Source organism: Rissa tridactyla, chromosome 2, assembly GCF_028500815.1.
Source record: "Rissa tridactyla isolate bRisTri1 chromosome 2, bRisTri1.patW.cur.20221130, whole genome shotgun sequence".
Classification (NCBI taxonomy): domain Eukaryota; kingdom Metazoa; phylum Chordata; class Aves; order Charadriiformes; family Laridae; genus Rissa; species Rissa tridactyla.
The window spans coordinates 75,740,484-75,757,785 of NC_071467.1; the positions used below are offsets into that span (position 1 = coordinate 75,740,484).

Below are 17,302 nucleotides of genomic sequence, written 5' to 3' on the forward strand. Positions count from 1 at the left end.
TTCTTTTTAAAAGTTGGAATGACGGCTGCAGACTTCCAGCCGAATAATACCATCTGTAATGAGCTAACTGCTTCCCATTTGAGCCACTGCTGCTCCAGGAATTAGTGCTTGAAAACCTTGGTACACCTAGACGATAGGGGAGAGCTTCTAGAGGACATTGTTGTGAGTAAGAGTGTATAGAGGACTGTTCACTTGCCTTTGTTTCTCAGCTTTTAGTAAAAACTCGTTGAATCCTTTCAGTTCCTAATAGGCTGTGCTCAGATACTAAGCTCTCCGTTTCTATAATGCCATGTATTGCTTGTTCGGCATCTTTTTAATTAGTGACATTTTATTTAGTCCAAATTAAATATGCCAGATGTAGCTGATTTAGTGGCTAACAATGATGAGTGAGGGGAGGGAGGGAGAGCTAACATTATATAGCCGTCTGTTCTCAGGGAAGTTGGTTGTTTTTTTTTTTTTTTTTATTTCTAGTTCCACAAGAGAAGTTGGAGTGGTAACCATGGCAGCAGGGAATTTGTCCCTGTAAGCTCAGCAAAGGGTTGGGTTGTGTGGGTTTTTTTGTGTTTGTTTTTTTGTTTGTGGTGCCCCTACTAGGAGGAGATGGGGTATGCAAAATGGTCTGGAGCAAGCCCTGGGGAGGGAGCTCGGAGCAGATAAGTCAGAGGCGCTTGCCGTGGAATTAAAACTCGTGCCGTGGCATGGTGGATGGGTGCAGCAATGAAGCAGAGCAGCGAGAGATGCGAAAAATTTCTTGGTAACTTGGATCTCTACGCTAGGTGTTTTGGGGCAGGGTGGTTAGACGCTGTGCGCTAATAAATCTCTTGTCTGGTTGTGTTCGGCTTTTCTCCAATATTTTTCTCACTTTTTTCTACTGAAAATGAGTAATTCTTAGCAGGTTGGAAGGGAGTGAGATTTGCTTGGGGCTAGCTGCATTCGAGAGAGAATATCTGGCTTAGTCATGATGACATAACCCCAGATTTTGCATCAGCCCCAGAAACTTTTGATATATCGATCTTGACTTGGGGGGAAAACCATTGTTTTCCTCCGATGTCTAAATTTACTAAAAATTAAACAGCAGAGCAGTTTTATGTAGCAGTTTCCCATTAAAGCAGTTGCTGAAAATGAGAATTATAGGCGCATTGAGGAGAGGATAACATGAGCCCTCTTCTCCCACTGATGTAACTTTTCCTGGGCTAAGATCTGCAGGGGGTTAATTCTGGCCACACAATCGATGCTTACACAGTTGCGCAGAAATACTCTCCCAACGCGAGCAGCTCTGTTAAAGGCATTTATTGTGTGCGTGTGACAAACTGACCCATAAAACATCCCGAACGTTGCAGGCAGCAACAATTAGCCGATACTTGCTGCTTGAAATCGCTGGCTTCCAGAGACGGTAGCTTGGGAGATGAGAAGTTAAGCAGTATTGCTGAATACTGTACAGCGAGGAGGCAGCTGACGGCCGGGCATTAGGGATGCTTTGCCATGCTGCTGTAGTTAAGCCTGTCACCCACTCGTTATAAAGCACCCCTCTTTTATTGTCGGAGCAGTATGAACTCAACCTTATTGGGAAAAACCTATTGTGCGTTGCGACTGATGGTATCGGAGTGCAGGAAGTTTATATTTCCAAGGTGTGCATGAGCTTTTGGGATTTTCAGCACACAGAGGCTGTTAGGCTGCGAGTTTCATGGTGTGTTCATACTTCAGGTTCCCATCAATAAATGGTCATCGTTCCTTGAGTTATAGCCAGTCTTGGTTAGGAGTTTTTCTCCATGTTTTGTTTTTCTTCCCATTAGCTTCCATTACCTTTTTCACTGCCCTAAGTTGCTCTCATCTTCATATTTTCACACTTTGGTTGGTTGGAGCCCTGTATTGTGTTTCCGTGTGATATACCATACTTGATTCTTCTCTGATCAAGCTATACATCTTAAGTTCATAGAGTTTTTCTTAAAAAGTTTCATTTTTTTTTGTTTTAGTTTCCAGCTTCCCCTTCTCTCCCGGCAACTTTGGTGTAACTGCCTGGTCTGGGATGTCAGCGTTGGTTCATCAGGACGTGGAGGGGAATAAAGGGACTCTTGTAAAGACAGAGAATGGATTCTTTTTTTTAATCTAGTGCACCTTTGTATGTGTCATGAAAACTCTTTTTATCCTGCTGTTGTCAATTCTGGCAAGACTTGTCAGATCTCGGAGCTGGGCTCTCAGCTGAGACCTTGCATTCATTAATTTTTTAAATTTATTTTAGCCTTCAGGGCTGTAGAGAAAACCTTAGGAACTCTGCACTTGCAAGCACCAGGGAACAAATTTAGAAGCCCTAAAATCTTTGGCTTTTTCATTCCTTGTGATTACTTTTTTGGGGGGGAGGGAGGAAGAAACAGGAGTGGGAAGAGGCTCTATCTTTTTCTTCCTCTGTATTGCATTCTAAGTTTGCAGTTTCTGTCCAGCTCTGCTTGCTTAGATTCCTTTGCTACCAGACTAGGTAAATTGGATTGCAGTTGTTCAAGACAAATTTCATAACTACTGGTTCTTAAAATAATGTGTTTGTTTTGTCATGTCTGGACATTCCAAATATAGCTTATTTGGCATCATCCCTGATCGTTGGGCTGTTGTTGTTGTTTTATTTCTGTTATTATATCAACCACAGTCAAAATCCCAAGGTCCCATTGTATCAGATAAGAGACAGTCACTGCCCCAAAGGTTTTCCCACGCGTTAAAAATGCACATATTTTCAAATACTAATCCTCAATGTCCAAAGGCATCTTCGAAAGTGGTCTCTGATCCCTTTCCTCGTAATACGTGGCTGGACGAGTGCATGCAAGTGGTGGGCTGGACCCGAGTCTACCTATACACACAACCTTTAATGGCCTTCCTGTTTTCTGCTCTGCAAACTCTCTGCTCCTTTCCCCTTAGAAAAGCATGCAAGGGAAGGGGAATTTTGTGGAATACCCATGTAAGAGTTCTACTTGGACAATAGTCAATCAGAGCGAGAAGCCAATTGTACCTTGCCGGCCTCTGTGCTGAAATGGATTTCTGGCTCATAGGGTGGCCTGGGCACTCAGATGGCAAGTGCCTCAGCTGCAGTTGTCACCCTGTCCTACTGGGAAAGAAGGAGCCATCCAAGCCTTCGGGACCTGCACCATTTTTCTAAATCCTATGGGAAGCTGCTCCCTGGAGCCTTGCTGCGATGTCTGCCAAGTTTCAAATTAATGTGGTTCTTGTGGTTGAAAGCCTGTGCAGCAAGGAAGATGTGGTAATAATTCCTTTTCTACAGAGTAATTTATAATGGCAAAACAATTTAAAATACTCAGTAACTAGCCTGGTTACTTAAGAATTTTAATCAAGAAATTATTATGGTTTTTCTTTGTATTACCCTTTCTAGGGCTGTTAGCGACTTAAATTGTGTTTGCAAGAAGTTTTCTACTAAACCTTTCTCTTGGAGCGAATTCAGCCAATAAATAACACATTCTGTAAGCACAGCTGAGGAAGATTGCAAACTATCTAGGGATAAATTGCACAATAAAATATATGAAAGATAAAGGTTAATGCCAGCAACATCACTTAATGTCTTTCATTACATAATCAAAGGAGTGTAACAGTGCCTGTAATATCTTTTTTTTTTCCATACATAAATGATCTCGAAACTAGAAAGGATTTTTGCATGAAAAGCAATTGCTGTTGGGAGGAGCTGCGTGGAGAGCAGGGAGCTCATTTACGGACTTATAATCAAAACTAATGGGAACTGCTGGGTGTGGGAGGATGCAGGCATAGAAGAAAATCTAAGCTGTGAGTGCTGTGACCACAGGAAGAGCCTGGACCCCCAGATTGGGGAGTGGATGCGCTGGCTGTTGCTGGGCTGCCTTCCCGCTGGTGTGGACTGGTGCTGTGTCAAAGCCTATCTAAACTGCTTCCCAAGCTTTCTCTCTTCCAGCATCCTGCAAATACCCAGAAGCTTCAGCGAAATTCATAAAGGCCTATTGTTACTCTTAAAGGGATTGAAAATTAGTCTTTCTCCTTTCTTTTACCTAAAAATGAGAGGCAAACGAGGAATCGAGTGGGAAGACGTGAAAATGTCAGATGGGTCAAATCATTTACCCGAACATGTGAGCATTAAACCAAAGCGGGAAAGAGTGAAACAGCTTTTGGGGGATGCTATCACAAAATCAGTGTGCTGTCTGTATGTAGACATGTATCACTTAAAACTGCATTCTGCTATTTATTTGGAAAATATAGAAATTATAGGGTAGTAACTTACAGTTCCCAAACCTTCAGCCTCTAAGTATGTGGCTACATGCTGGAATAAATCTTCTGTTCATGCAGGCAGTGGTTATGTCTTGAAAACATGCTCTGTACAGTCTTTTCTTAAAAGTACATTGCACAATTCACACCTTTGTATACAAATGGCTGAGATTTTTGAAGAAGCTTCGATGCAGTTGCTGTACAAGCCTAAGCTTATACAGAGGGCATTAGTACTTTGAGAAGTTAGAAACAGATAACGAGTATAGACTTCATCCAGTCTCTCCGTAACAAATAGCCATTTTCACACGTAATTTTGAATGAGAGGAGGAAAAGCTTTGGCTTGTTTTTAGAATATTCGGGTTTTAACCTTTAATAGTACCTCAAATGTGCTCATTGTATTTGTTCCTTTAAATGTGCTTTGCCTATATGCAACATCACACACTTTGCTTGTTTTTTTAAGCTCAAATGTCAACAATTGCAGTGGGTAATTATGCCAATAGTGCAGAGAGACATGTTTGCTTGATTAGTCATCACGGCCTGAATTCAGCCAATATAGCTTACAGCATCCAGCTGAAGTCCGGAGTCCGGAGTTTAGATTCCTTCTGTAGCTAGCAGAGAGACACAAATGCCTTTGTCATGTGCTTTAGATCTTAAGTTACCTCACCTCTCTCCCTTAGCTTCAGAAGGAATTTAACTCTCTAAAATTACCTGGGGTGAACGTGGGCCTGGGTGTTCATAGATGACCAGTTCGGAGGCGCAAACCCTCCAAATATAGACGCTGACTTGAACCTGGTGCTAATCCCGCCCTGCCCAGCTCTGCCCACACCCCTGTGATTCCCCAAACCTCTCTCACTGGTATGACCCTCATAGATTATTTTGCTTTAATATTGGTCTTTGATGACCACTGAACATATGATGATACTGTGATTCCCTTTCAAGTCAAGTTATTCCTCTGACTCGGGGAAATGGGTTTAAAATTCAATAGCCCTGCAAGTAGGGACAGAATTAGGGTTTTGCACATGGCCAACTTAAGTATTTTTTTTTTTTTAATGCTGTTCTGAATATGAAAGTCAAAGCCCAGGATCTTGATCGTACAACAGTTGTTCTCCTTTGTTGTTCATAGGCTTTTAGATGTGTACCTAAATATAGTATATGCCAGAGGAGAGAGTTAATGTTGCTATGAGAACCTTAACCTCAGCGTTTCCTAGGGTTTTATATTTATATATGGGGGGGGGGGAGGGGGGGGAAAGCAATGATCAAATAACTCACAGTTGTTTTTCTTTTATAAGGAAGTACTCTGTGATGCCTTGTGTATAAGCGATCCTATCTGCAGTGTATTGCTGTTGCTGCTGCTGTTTGTCTGAAGGGCTTTTTTCCTGCATGAGCTGTGCAACACAGGAGGCAAAAAGAGCCATAGGGTTGACCTATATATTTATGGCATTGCAGCACTTGAAATTCCCATGTCTTATAAAGCTGCCTTAATGCTGCTGGGCAAGTACGAGGGGACTGGCTGGTGCTTCAGTGTGTAGATGTGGTTGACTGAGTTGCTTCCCTGCCCGGTGTGCACAGAGCGTGCTTAGAGGCTTTTCTTTATCAAAGGTTTGAGACTTTAGGAAGCAAAACCTTCCTTTTTTTTGTTGCTTCTTCAACTAGGCAGATAGTAGTTCGCGGGTAACCTGCATGCAGAGCTTGAGTCTTCAGCAGCTTTGAGTTGGCTGATCCTAATTGAAAGCTTCCCCAATTTCTCCAGTGACTCTGACTCTGCTCTTGTGAGCCCATGAGCTTTGAGTACAGAAAGCTTTCAGAAAAATCATCTCATCAAAACAGGGTTCCAGTGAAAACAGCAAGTATCTGCCTGCTACATAGGTGCCTTCTGCAATAAATCGCTCCTTCTGCTTGCTCAAGGTACATGCATTTCAGTTCCATTTTCTTCCTGTACACCTCACTGGTGGTACAGTTCTCACGTCTGAACAATCTTGACAAGTGAAATCCAGGCGTGAAAGTCAAAACTTGCTGGACTGATTTTCTGTTTGCATAGCTCTTGGTAATGACTCTTCAGTGCATTTAGTGGCTTTCTGTGGTGTCTCTGATCTTCATCTCTTACAAAGGGAAACTCTTGAAAAACTAGTGTACTAAAATCTTTTATCTATTAGATTTCAGTCAGATTTCTGTTAACTGGTACTCTCTCCTTATACTTAGTGTGGAGTCATAATCCAGGATAACAAAGGTTGGTTTGCACTGATATGAATTATACCGTGATTAATTTCAGATTGTAGAACGCGAGTTTGGATCCATTCGATGCTGAAGATTTTCAGCATAACGTCATTTAAAAGAGTGAATTTTTATGGTAATTGTATATAGTCATAGGTTTTCTTTTGCAGAAAGAGGAAAAAATAGCACAAATAGAAAAGTGGAGAAGTAATGTGACCATGACACGACTGGGTTTTTTTGTCCTCATCCCTAATAACGTTTGTGTTACTTGATGCACACAAAATACTGCAGCGAGGATGAGGAACTGAGGCTGGAAGATGGAACAGCCGTGAGGGTACTCAAGATATGCGACCCATTATATGAAACCACTGAAGTGATGAATATTAATGTTCTTTTAAATTTTTAATTTTTAAGTCTGTCTGTCTTTCAAAAAAGAAAGAAGGGGGGGGGGGGGAAGCTTGGAGGAAGAATTCTTCCCAGAACAATGGTGCAGTCTGTTATCTGCTCCTTTGCACTGTAAAGCACTGAATGTTCAGCCAATATAGTGCTCTGGTTGGCTTAGCATTCTTAGCCTTAATTTTGAATAGAAGGTGCCTTGTGCTGCTGACGTAATTAGGGCCTTTTGTAAATCACTGTTGCAGGCAGTCTGCTGTTGCATTTCACTGCATTTCTCGGAGGGATGCAGGGCAAAAGTGTCAGACGAACTTTCTGAACCCCTCTTCAGGCTAAAGTGTTTTCATTATTGGAGTGTTTTATTCAGATTGAATTCTGCTTCATTTTCCTTTGGAGATAATAAGCCCCGAATCAATTTTGCAAGCGAAACAGTGTTTCTGGTGGAAGAAGTTTGAACAGGGAGCCCTTGACATCTTAAAGTAGGAGATGCTTCCTTGAAAAAATCAAAAAAAAAAAAAAAAGATAGGAAATGTGAAGGGTTTGGATTTGACCAACTGACTTTAAATTAAGTCCTCTCAGTGATACAGGAATATTGCTATCTGCCTCTTTTGTCACGGAAACGGTCGGAAAGTTTGAGCTGAAGCTTTGTCGTCGAGCTGGTTTCATATTTGTGGTTAGATGTCATGCGTTGTGTGGGGACATAAAATCCCCTCGCCTTTCAAGTAAGCCTCTTAGGGACTGCTGCAGCCTTGCCCTCACAGAGGCATGGGGTTTTGACTCACTTCTGTCCTCCCATCCTCGAGGGCAGGGTTCAGCTCAGGCCGTTACGTCCCCTCCTGATGCAGTCTTTTATATCCATGATGTCAGTGGTGATACATGGCCTTGTGCCGTCCTTGATAGCAAACACGGCACTATTAATAGCTGGTGAAGTTAACTTGCTCATTTCTGCGTTCACGCCGTCCACCCACCACACTCCTGTCCCTGAGCTTTAAAGGCATCACTGAAACCCCCTGAATGAACGTTCCCACATATGTAGGGTCGCTCCAATAGTTGCTGTGGTGTGGGAATTGCCTGCAGGGCCCAATGTGCAGGAAATGGGAACATGGTCTTGCAGCAGAGTCGCACGCCGAAGACCGGCCCAATGCTGTGCACCCCATACTGGCTTTTGGGATGCTGGTGTACACCAGGATAGCTGGCATCAGCTCAGACTCTGGACAAGGAGGGGGAAGGTGGGACACCTATCCGTGACCCCTTTCATATGAAGGGAGCACGGCAGGAATGGGCGTAAAAGACAGCTGAGGCATTCTTCCAGTGGCCGTGCTCCATTAAGTCTTCCCAAGCTTGGGAAAAGCCTGGTGATGGTCTCACGGCTCGTTCTTTTCCACCTGCGAGGACTCGGCAGAATGGCTTTCCTCTCCTCTGGGACTCGGCAGTGACATGGATGAGGTGCAGCCTGGCCTATCTCGCTGCCTTCTCCCCAGCAGGGAAGGAAGAGAGGGGGTTTTTTGTGCTTCAGGTGTTGCAAAAGCGGCGATTCCCCCGGCATGTGGCTGGTGTGGGCTCCCCTGGGAAGGCTGAGGCAGGGAGCGTAGGGCTCTGCTGCTCGGTGACTAATGAATGAATGAATGATGTCACCAGGTTGGTTCCCGAGGCAGGAAATCCATCCCAAATAGCTCAGTTTCAATAGAGAAAGTGGAGTCATGTGCGCAGAGTAAGCCGAAAGTAGAAAGGAGTTCTTTCAGCACCACCGTTTTCGGTTGTGTCACTCCTTTCCCATCTATTGAGAGAAAAAAATAAAACTGAAGTGGGTCTCGGTCCCTCCCCGTTCCCCGCTGAAGCCAAAAACAAAATAGCAACTTTCTGGCTTGTTAAACGCTGGCTTTTCAGTCTGCCTGTGCGTCCGGAGAGGGGAGGCGAGAGCAGCTCTCCCCTGTTCGCAAACCGGTGTGATTTCTGTCGGGCACCTCGGGCACACGGTCCCTCCGGTCCCTGCCGTCCCCTTCCCTGCTTCGGGGGGCTGCGGGGCGGGCTGGGGCTGGGGACGGTGTCCCGGCACTCGCCTCCCCTGCCTCCGCGGATGGAACGCGCTGCTCCGCTGTCAAATGGGTGCTAACTACAGAAAGCAGACTGTCCCGCAAGGCAGAACCCGGAGGCAACCTACCCCGCCTAAAAAAAAAAAAATAATATATACATATATAAATTTCGGTGTGCGTGAGGATGCCTCTGAGTTGGTGAAGCGTTGGCAGGGGTGGGAGCGCAGCTGTAACGTTGTACAGCGGGCATGCCTTCCCCGGAGCTACAGCAACCGGGATTCCCCCCCCACCCCGCCCCGTCCCCCCGCCCCGGTCCCCTCCCTCTCTCCTCTCCCCTCCGGAGCCTACTTCTGAAAGAGCTGCCTCATCCCTGCTGTCAGATGAAGCCGTTTCCTGAACGCGCGGGTTTGAGTCACTTGGGCTCGATGAGGCTTTAACTCCTCCCTCACTGGGCTTGAATTTGCACGGAGCCGGGGTGGGGGGAGGAAGGGGAAGGCAGGCGGGGAGGCGGCCGGCGGGCGCTGGGCGTGCGGAGCCGTCGCCGTCGCCCTGCGTCCCCCCGCCGAGCCCCGGGTCCGGCAGCGGAGCGGGGTTGCGGGTCCATCCCGGAGCCGTCGGGAGGAGAAGTTCAAGTGCCGAAGTTGTTGGGGGCGGATGACATCAGCCGCGGGCAGGCCGGGCTGCGGGCAGGCGCGGCGCCGGCGCCGGGGCAGGCAGCACGCCCGCCGGCGGGGCTACGGGTGTCGTCCCCCCCTCCCCGCACATCGGCCTTGCAACTTCGGGGCTGCCGGAGGCAGGGGGGTCTTACCGCGCCCCCCCCTCCCCCCCCACCCCCCCCCCCCGCCGTGGGTGGTCATAAAAACAAATTTCCTTTGTAATTTCTTTCCTTTTTTTTTTTTTTTTTTTTTGAGGTGGGGGGGGGGCGGGAATAATTTGGAAGTCTGATAGTGTGTGGGAAATGATTACATCAGTCGGAGGGAGGGCTAGGATTGGTCTACACGGTGTGGTTTGATTCACTACCGCAAAGATTGCGTGTAACCCTTTGAGTGGAGCTCTGGCAGAGTTGTTTCCCTCCCCAGAAACAGTCCCCATAGCAGGGGCTACGTGACAGGTACGGTACCACCGCCCGCCGGCACCCCGGCCCCCCAGCCCCCCAGCCGCAGGCTACAAAGGGTCGGCGGAGGCAGAGAGCAAACTCTCTCCCAAGAGGCGATCTCTATTTAAAATGCCATCTTGTTCTTCCGACTGCTGCCTTTTACGTGCCGTTGAGGTAAGATTTTTTTCCATGTCGAATTACCCCTCCGTTTTTTTGTTAGATTCGCCTTTCTCTTCGCTAGGATGCGGTGCGTTCTTAAACGCGGAGTTGATTTAAATCTTGGAGCTGCACGTTCACCCGGAGAAATAATTTTGCAGCAAGTGTCTCTGGCTTGAGCAGAACAATGCAAAGGGGAAAGCATCTGTATGATTCAAGAGGTGGGGAGAAGGGTTCCTGACTTGTTCTCTCCTCTCCATTAACGTTTAGGATGTGCAGTGTATGCACGTTTGGTTTCGAACTACTTTCAAGCTAGGATCAAAAGAGAAGTCGGGGCAGGGAGAGAAATGTGTGGATTGTGCTAGCTAATTGATCCGCCGGCGAACTGCAAGTGGGACATCCCCAAGCGAAACAATCAAAAGTTGGTGGGGAACAAGAGAGACATTTTTAGTCTTCGGGGTCTTGGCCTGCTCCTCTGTAAATGTTCGGAGGCCTCAGGCAGGATCGTGGAGAAAATTGTGTGTGTTTGACTGGATGCAGTTTCTCTTGCCCACTGTTGCCGAAGTACTCTCTTGATATTGTTTCACAATTGCTTACCTTACACAGCTTTATACAGAACCTGCTCTCTCACTTTTTCTGTGTATGTGGTCATATTAACCCTGCTGAATCTTTGTTTAGTGCAGGGAGGTGTTGGGGAGGGGGGGAGGGGAAATAGGGCAAGGGGGCATCAAGAGAAAGTGTTACAAAGTGAATCATCCATGTCATTTATTCTGGCTACCAAGGTGCTTGGAACCGTCACGCCAAGAGGATGCTTTTTCTACAGTAGCTGTGTGGTTTTCCTGTGTTCAGAGCTGTTGATCTGTAAGTGTACCCTTTATGTTGCAGGATGTAAAAGTCTTTAGTGAAGATGGAACAAGCAAAGTGGTCGAGATTCTAGCAGACATGACAGCCAGGGACCTCTGTCAGCTGCTCGTTTACAAAAGTCATTGTGTGGATGATAACAGCTGGACTCTAGTGGAGCATCACCCTCACCTAGGATTAGGTAGGGAATGGTCAAAGGGGTGGCATGGTTACCTGGGAACATAAAATATGTGTAATTCGTATTAATGTGCTTCCAGCCGGAACGTTTTCTTTCCACTGCTTTTCTTTGTACAATTAGCTGGTCACATACGTGCTTTTTGTGTATTACAATTTGATGTGTTAAGCGTTTAAAGCCATTTTAAGTCCTCCTCTTATTTCCCATCCTCTGATTTTTTATTACAAAAAAGAAAAATAACTGTCTAATCTTCACGCTAGCGCTCTGTTGCTATCTTGCTGTGTCTGAAGCTATTGCAAATAAACAGCTTAGGCAAATTAAGCTTGATCCTTAGAGTACAGGTCCTGTGAAACAGCTCAGCTCATCACCAGCTGGGAGACCTGGGTGAACAGACTCAGCTTTGCATACCTACAGTAATGCTTATGAAAGCTAGACATGCTGAGGTGGGGGAGGGGGGATGGCTAAACTTGACTTCAGGCAGGGAAAAAATGGTGGCACCACCCGCAAATCCATGGGCAATTTCTGGACCAGCAGTGGCATCTGCTCTCCAGGCGGCAGCTCCTCCACCTGATTGAAATTAAGGTGTCATGGTTACAGTTTCAAGAAGGCAGCAAGAGGAAGAACTGTGGGGAATTAAATAACACTGTGAATCGGTTTAATTACAGTACCTGAAAGGATCTCATGTTATTCAGTCTCGCTTTTCCTGTTATTTTGTGGCACTGATTAGTTGCAGGGTTTTGCTGTGCAGCTTGCAACTGCATATCGCTCAGATATGCCGTCTATAATTCTACGTAGCATACAATAATGCTTTAGAAAGTGTAGCATTTGGAGCATTAGTCGATATACTTCACAGGGAATTTTTTCTAGAAAATAGGGGAAGACAAATCATAAGCGGCGATCACCAGCACTGGAATTGTGAATGCTATCTGTAGCTAACAGAGGTTTTTTATGTCTAAAAATGTAATTCAGAACCCTTACAAATAAAAAAAGGAAACAATTTGCTGGAGATATAATGCCCTAAATCAATACTGCTAAACGCAGATATATTCACTGCTCTACGGAATAGCACTCAAAAAAAAATAACCATAGGATATCATGATTGTTTAATGGTTTTATTGGGTATCTCTCCTAATATAGAAATACGTGAAAAAATTAACATGAAACACTCACTTGTATATGCCTGTGGTGTGTTTTCAGTTCTGAGGACATAGGACAAGGTGAAGAATTAAGGTATAAATTACAGAATCTTTATCTCTGTAGCTTAATATGCCACATGCGCGCTTCTAACAACCTTTACAAATTTTGAGTTTTATCAATGCTCATTAAGCTACCAGGCTCTCTTTTTCTATATTCTCTTTCCCATCATTGCTGATTACCAAGGTATTGTGTAAACAGAAGCCTTCTCCTTTGTAACCAACATCCTTCTCCTGCCAGATTCATTCAATGATGCCACAATTCAGTGTTTGTGACATCACAATAGCTTCCATGGTGACTAATTGTGCTGTCAAACTCTGGTGTGTGACATCTCTGAATGAATCGGGCAGGAGGCTGATTAGGAAATCAAAAGCTTCTGTTTACACACAAATAACTTGGTAATTAACAATGATGGGAAAAGAGCAAGATACTTATCGGGCTGCATTTATATACGTGGGGACCTGCCTGCCTTGGACCTCTGTTTGACACTGCAGCACAAAGCGGGGCCCCGGCTGTCCCAGAGAAACAGGGGTGTGCAGGTTGGGGCTTCAGCAGCCACCGCACTTTGTTCCGCAGGGACTTCTCCAGGGCTGTCCTCTGTAAGGCCACGCAGTAGATCTGTGTGAGAAGTAACGCAGCCTGTGAGGGGGTAAAGCGAACAGACAAAGGAAAAAGTATTCAAAGCCTCAAAAAAGAGGTAATGATACAGATTTCCCATATTTGAAAGGATGCGGACAGAAAAGGGAACAGAAGGGTCCATTTAGCGGGAGACAACAACATCCAGTTTCTTGTATTTGGGGACCAAAGTAGACGCTGTGATATATTCAATAAACTTTAAATACCACCTTTCACGCGTCCACCCAGTTTTGGTTGCAGTTTGAATTTTTTGTTACACAGCTGCTTATTTCTAGCTTCTCAGTAGCTTAAATGCTTCCCTGTGTTTCAGAGACTGTTAGATCAAGGTAGTAATTTGTCTGCACCTCAGGTGAAGTTATTATCAGATGTCTGATGATCCATATTTTTCCCTCTAGAAATAAGATTGCTAGTAAAAGTATGAAGCAGTGGTGAATAGATACTTAGCAGTACGGAAAGAAATATGGTTTAAGAGCAGTGAGAATTCTGTGTTTCTAGAAGACATTATTTCTTACTCAAGACATCCTTGCTGACTTAATGCTGTAGGTGGTAATCTTGAAACCCGCTAAAAGAGGCGAGTTACTTCATTAAGTTCACTGTCTTTTTGTCCCTCCTGGTCTTGCCTAATAATACTTTCCAAAAGAGCTCAGTCTGCAGAACCAGTTCATCTTTTTACTATTGGGCAGACTGAGGAAATTTTTGAATCCAGCTGCACATTTATCATTGTGGTGCTCTTCTAGGTCCCAGTTTTTAAGGAACCTTCATCTGACTGCTTACTTCGCACACGTAGTCCAGAGTATTCCAAATAACACGTGTGCCTGCAAATAACTTCACCTACTGGACTGCACGAAATATTTGCGTTCTCACTGGAGGCAATGGTGTGACAATTTACCATGAGACTTGCTTAGATTTGACATGTGGAAATGGTTCCTGCTGCAGTATACCACTAGTATCTAAACCACTTTGTGGTCAAGATTTAAGCAGCCTGTGAAACTTGCATTGGTCCCATTATTTCATTTGCAACTAGAAATACACCTAACCTGTTTATAAAATGTGGTATTCTCCCTATGTACTACTTTATGCTTAACTATCATCAGTCTAGGATGGGGACTGAGATATTTGTATTGGACGTAAAAAGAAATAATAATGATGATGAAGACAGACTGTCATGATAGTATGTGTGTGGACACTGAAAGAATCCCTAGCCACAAACTTCATTTTTACGGCTCCAGAATTGACTGTATGTCTTATTACAGTTGAAACAGGAAAGAAAAGTAGTAGGGCCCTGACAAATATGTAGGGTGAGAAGAAAGAATTGCTGCATAGTTTTGTACATAGATTTTCCTGTTTATATGTGCATTGAATTTGATTTGCCTTAGTCTGAACGAATGAAAAGTGGAACAGTTAGACACAGCGCTTGCTAAAATACAAAAACAGGGCGGGCTATTTCACACTTTGGTCCACCTGTCATTTGTAGCGATTCTCCAATTGGGAATTCGGGGCCATGCCTGCTAGTTGTTCACGATGGAATCCAGCTCCTTCTTCCATATTGTATCACTTCTACAGTTCTGTAGAAGTTCAGATAATAATACAGGGCAATTTTGGGAAAAAAAAAAAAAGGAAAATAAAAAGTCTGTCTTCTTCTAGGAAGTGTGTAGAGGAGAATGAGTTGAGCCTATCAGATAAACTAAAAGGAGACATTGCTGGTCACTTCAGCAGCAATGCCACTTGAAGACAGGCTGACCTATTGAACTTAATAGACTGACATCTGAGCTTCTAGTTTTGTAGCAGGAAGCTCAAAGCAGGGCTGAGGCTGGGTTGCTGGTGTGTCAAGTGGCAGTTCATACCATCTATACTAACAGTGCAAATTACCAAGGTCTTCCTGAGTGTACAACTTCTGTGAAGTAGTAGCAAACTTCATAGACTAGCTTCCTTTTTACATGTGTGTGCTATGAAATGCTGCTGGTTTTCTTCAAGATGGCTTTCACCATCAAAATGAAAATGTGAACATAAATCAGTGGGAGTATCACCACAAATTCTCAAAAGGGTCTTGATTTAGTAAAGAAATACATCTAGGTCAGTTGCCTAAAGCCTCTAAGAAACACTCTCTGGGTGTATTTACACAAACTAATGATCAAAACACAAAACAAATTGACAAATGTTTATCTATACTGCATTTCCTCAGGACAGAACGAACAGGACGTGGTTTGTCCCTGCCCTTAGGCAAGCAATCTTCAGTGCATCAGGAAAGTGAAGACCGCAACTTTGTGCAATGACAGAAGCAGGCAGTAGCGGGACATCTGGTCTTTCAGGGTTCATCCTGTGATGAAGATTCATACCAACGTAATTAAATGTTTTTTGGAGGAAGCATAATCTGAAAAACAGAAAGGCCCTCCACCCTCATAGGCCCACCATCCTCATCACAGTGTGGAGGAGATTTGACTTAACCTAAAACCATGACAGTAGCACTAGATCAGCAGCAATACTTGAAACTTCACTGTGAACCCCCTAAATAATGTGGAGGTCTCAGTGATGAATGCTCAGGTGGTGCAAAATGTCCTTCATTAACTGCTACCAACAGCAGTACTGTCGTGTGCATTAGTCAAAGAACTACCCCTTAAAAGTGTTGTTATGGCTAATGCACTAAGAAACACCTTTTTATTTGAGAGCAGCCGAGTATGGAAAATCTTCAATGTTAACCCTTTGAAACACAATCTATAGCAAGGCTGGCCATGGCAAAACCACAGTAGATGCTGAAGTCATCAATGAGCTGGTGATGACTGACAATCTAAATGCAGGTGAGAAAGACAATGGGATCATTCAGAGATAGGTTAAATTTTCAGTCAAAGGACTTACGTGAATCTGCTAAGTTGAATAATTCAAGTGACATTCAAGAGGTTACTACTTTTTGAGATACCAGTAATTGCTTGCTTTCTATCTTGAAAACGCCCCGAGAGAACTTGGGTGGCAGCCTGTCATCATTTCTAACTGTGGGAATGCAAGGATGCGGGAACACGAAGTGGGGAAGGGTCTCGACAAACTTCTTTGGCCAGCAAGTCACACACATTATGGCTAGAGCTTTGCAGAAGTTATTTTTTGTTTGACCTGATTTTTTATTTCCTGTTATATAAGGGATGAAAGTACTGACTATTAAGACTTTTGAAAAATACCTAAATACTTTCTCGGAAACTTTTGAAGATGTGCCAAGATAATGAGTTCATTAAGTGGTGCACACTTAGCCCAGTTGCCTTCTTTCGAGTTACTGCTTTCAGTGAATTGGATTTGTTAAGCTATCTGTTCATGCTTTGATGTGCCATTCTTTTGACCAGAGAAGTGGTGGTTATGGGGAGTTACCTTGTAACCAAATCTAGAGCAGAAAATTGCCCTGTCATGTGTACAAAACGTTTGTCTCTGTCAGTATTCCTGTAAAGTAGATCCTGTGACCTCTTTCATAATAAACCCCATTGTCTAGCATCTACAATAAAGGCCTGGAGTTCACCTTGAAATGAACTGGTTTGATAGAGTGTGATCAAATAGGACACTGTATTTCTGTGATAGTTCAAGACCTAACGGTGGCCTTTCTGCAACTTTTCTCCCCTTAACTCTGTCCACCTTGCCAGTTTACAGCATATAGCCATCACCAAAAGAAGACATCTGTGTATATTATTTAAGCTACTGCACTCAAAATATCTTATGTTCTTTCCTTTCTCAAAACTCTGTGCTTATAAAGCCCTGATGTAGGAAATATTTGAAGAACACTGCCATATAATTTTAAACTTTGTAATACTTAAATGCCTCATGGCAGTATGGTTTGAAAGCTATAATATGTTTCGTTAACTTCTTAAAGGTTGTTGTACTCCTGTTCGTTGGAAGTTGGTCTCGCTGCTTCTGCTGGTTGGCTGTGTGTGTTAATATCATGTTCTCTTTCCACAGAGAGGTGCTTGGAAGATCATGAACTCATAGTTCAAGTCGAGTCCACAATGGGAAGTGAAAGTAAATTTTTGTTCAGGAAGAATTACGCAAAATACGAATTTTTCAAAAATCCCATGGTGAGTCTCGTTATTTAGTTGTTTACACCACAGAGAGAGGGATGGATTGCAATAACATTGCTGGGCGCTGTTATGTCTTAAACATCTTTTTTAAAAAAAAAAAAGCAACCAACAAACAGAATTATTTCCAAAGAAGCTTTAACCAATGTTTAAATTCCTTGTGCTCTCCTCCCAGCCTAAAAACCGCAAGTGTTTTCAAGTTACCAAATATACTTGTTTCAAAATGGCTATTGTTATGTTGGAGAGTGACCGAGACAGGGAAATATTTGTT

The 17,302-nt window shown here is 44.0% G+C and overlaps 1 protein-coding gene across 8 annotated transcripts in view; it reads left to right on the forward strand.

Moving 5' to 3' along the window:
* GRB10 (growth factor receptor bound protein 10) overlaps positions 1 to 17,302 on the forward strand; it is a 152,252-nt gene that overhangs the window by 114,371 nt on the left and 20,579 nt on the right. For all 8 annotated transcript variants that reach the window (XR_008464672.1, XM_054189893.1, XM_054189894.1 and 5 more), the window contains 2 exons: positions 11,005 to 11,161; positions 16,916 to 17,031. Coding sequence is in view for 7 of the 8 variants with exons in the window: in XM_054189893.1 (XP_054045868.1) it covers positions 11,005 to 11,161; positions 16,916 to 17,031 (273 nt within the window). In the remaining variant the exon portion in view is untranslated. The remainder of the gene's footprint in view (positions 1 to 11,004; positions 11,162 to 16,915; positions 17,032 to 17,302) is intronic.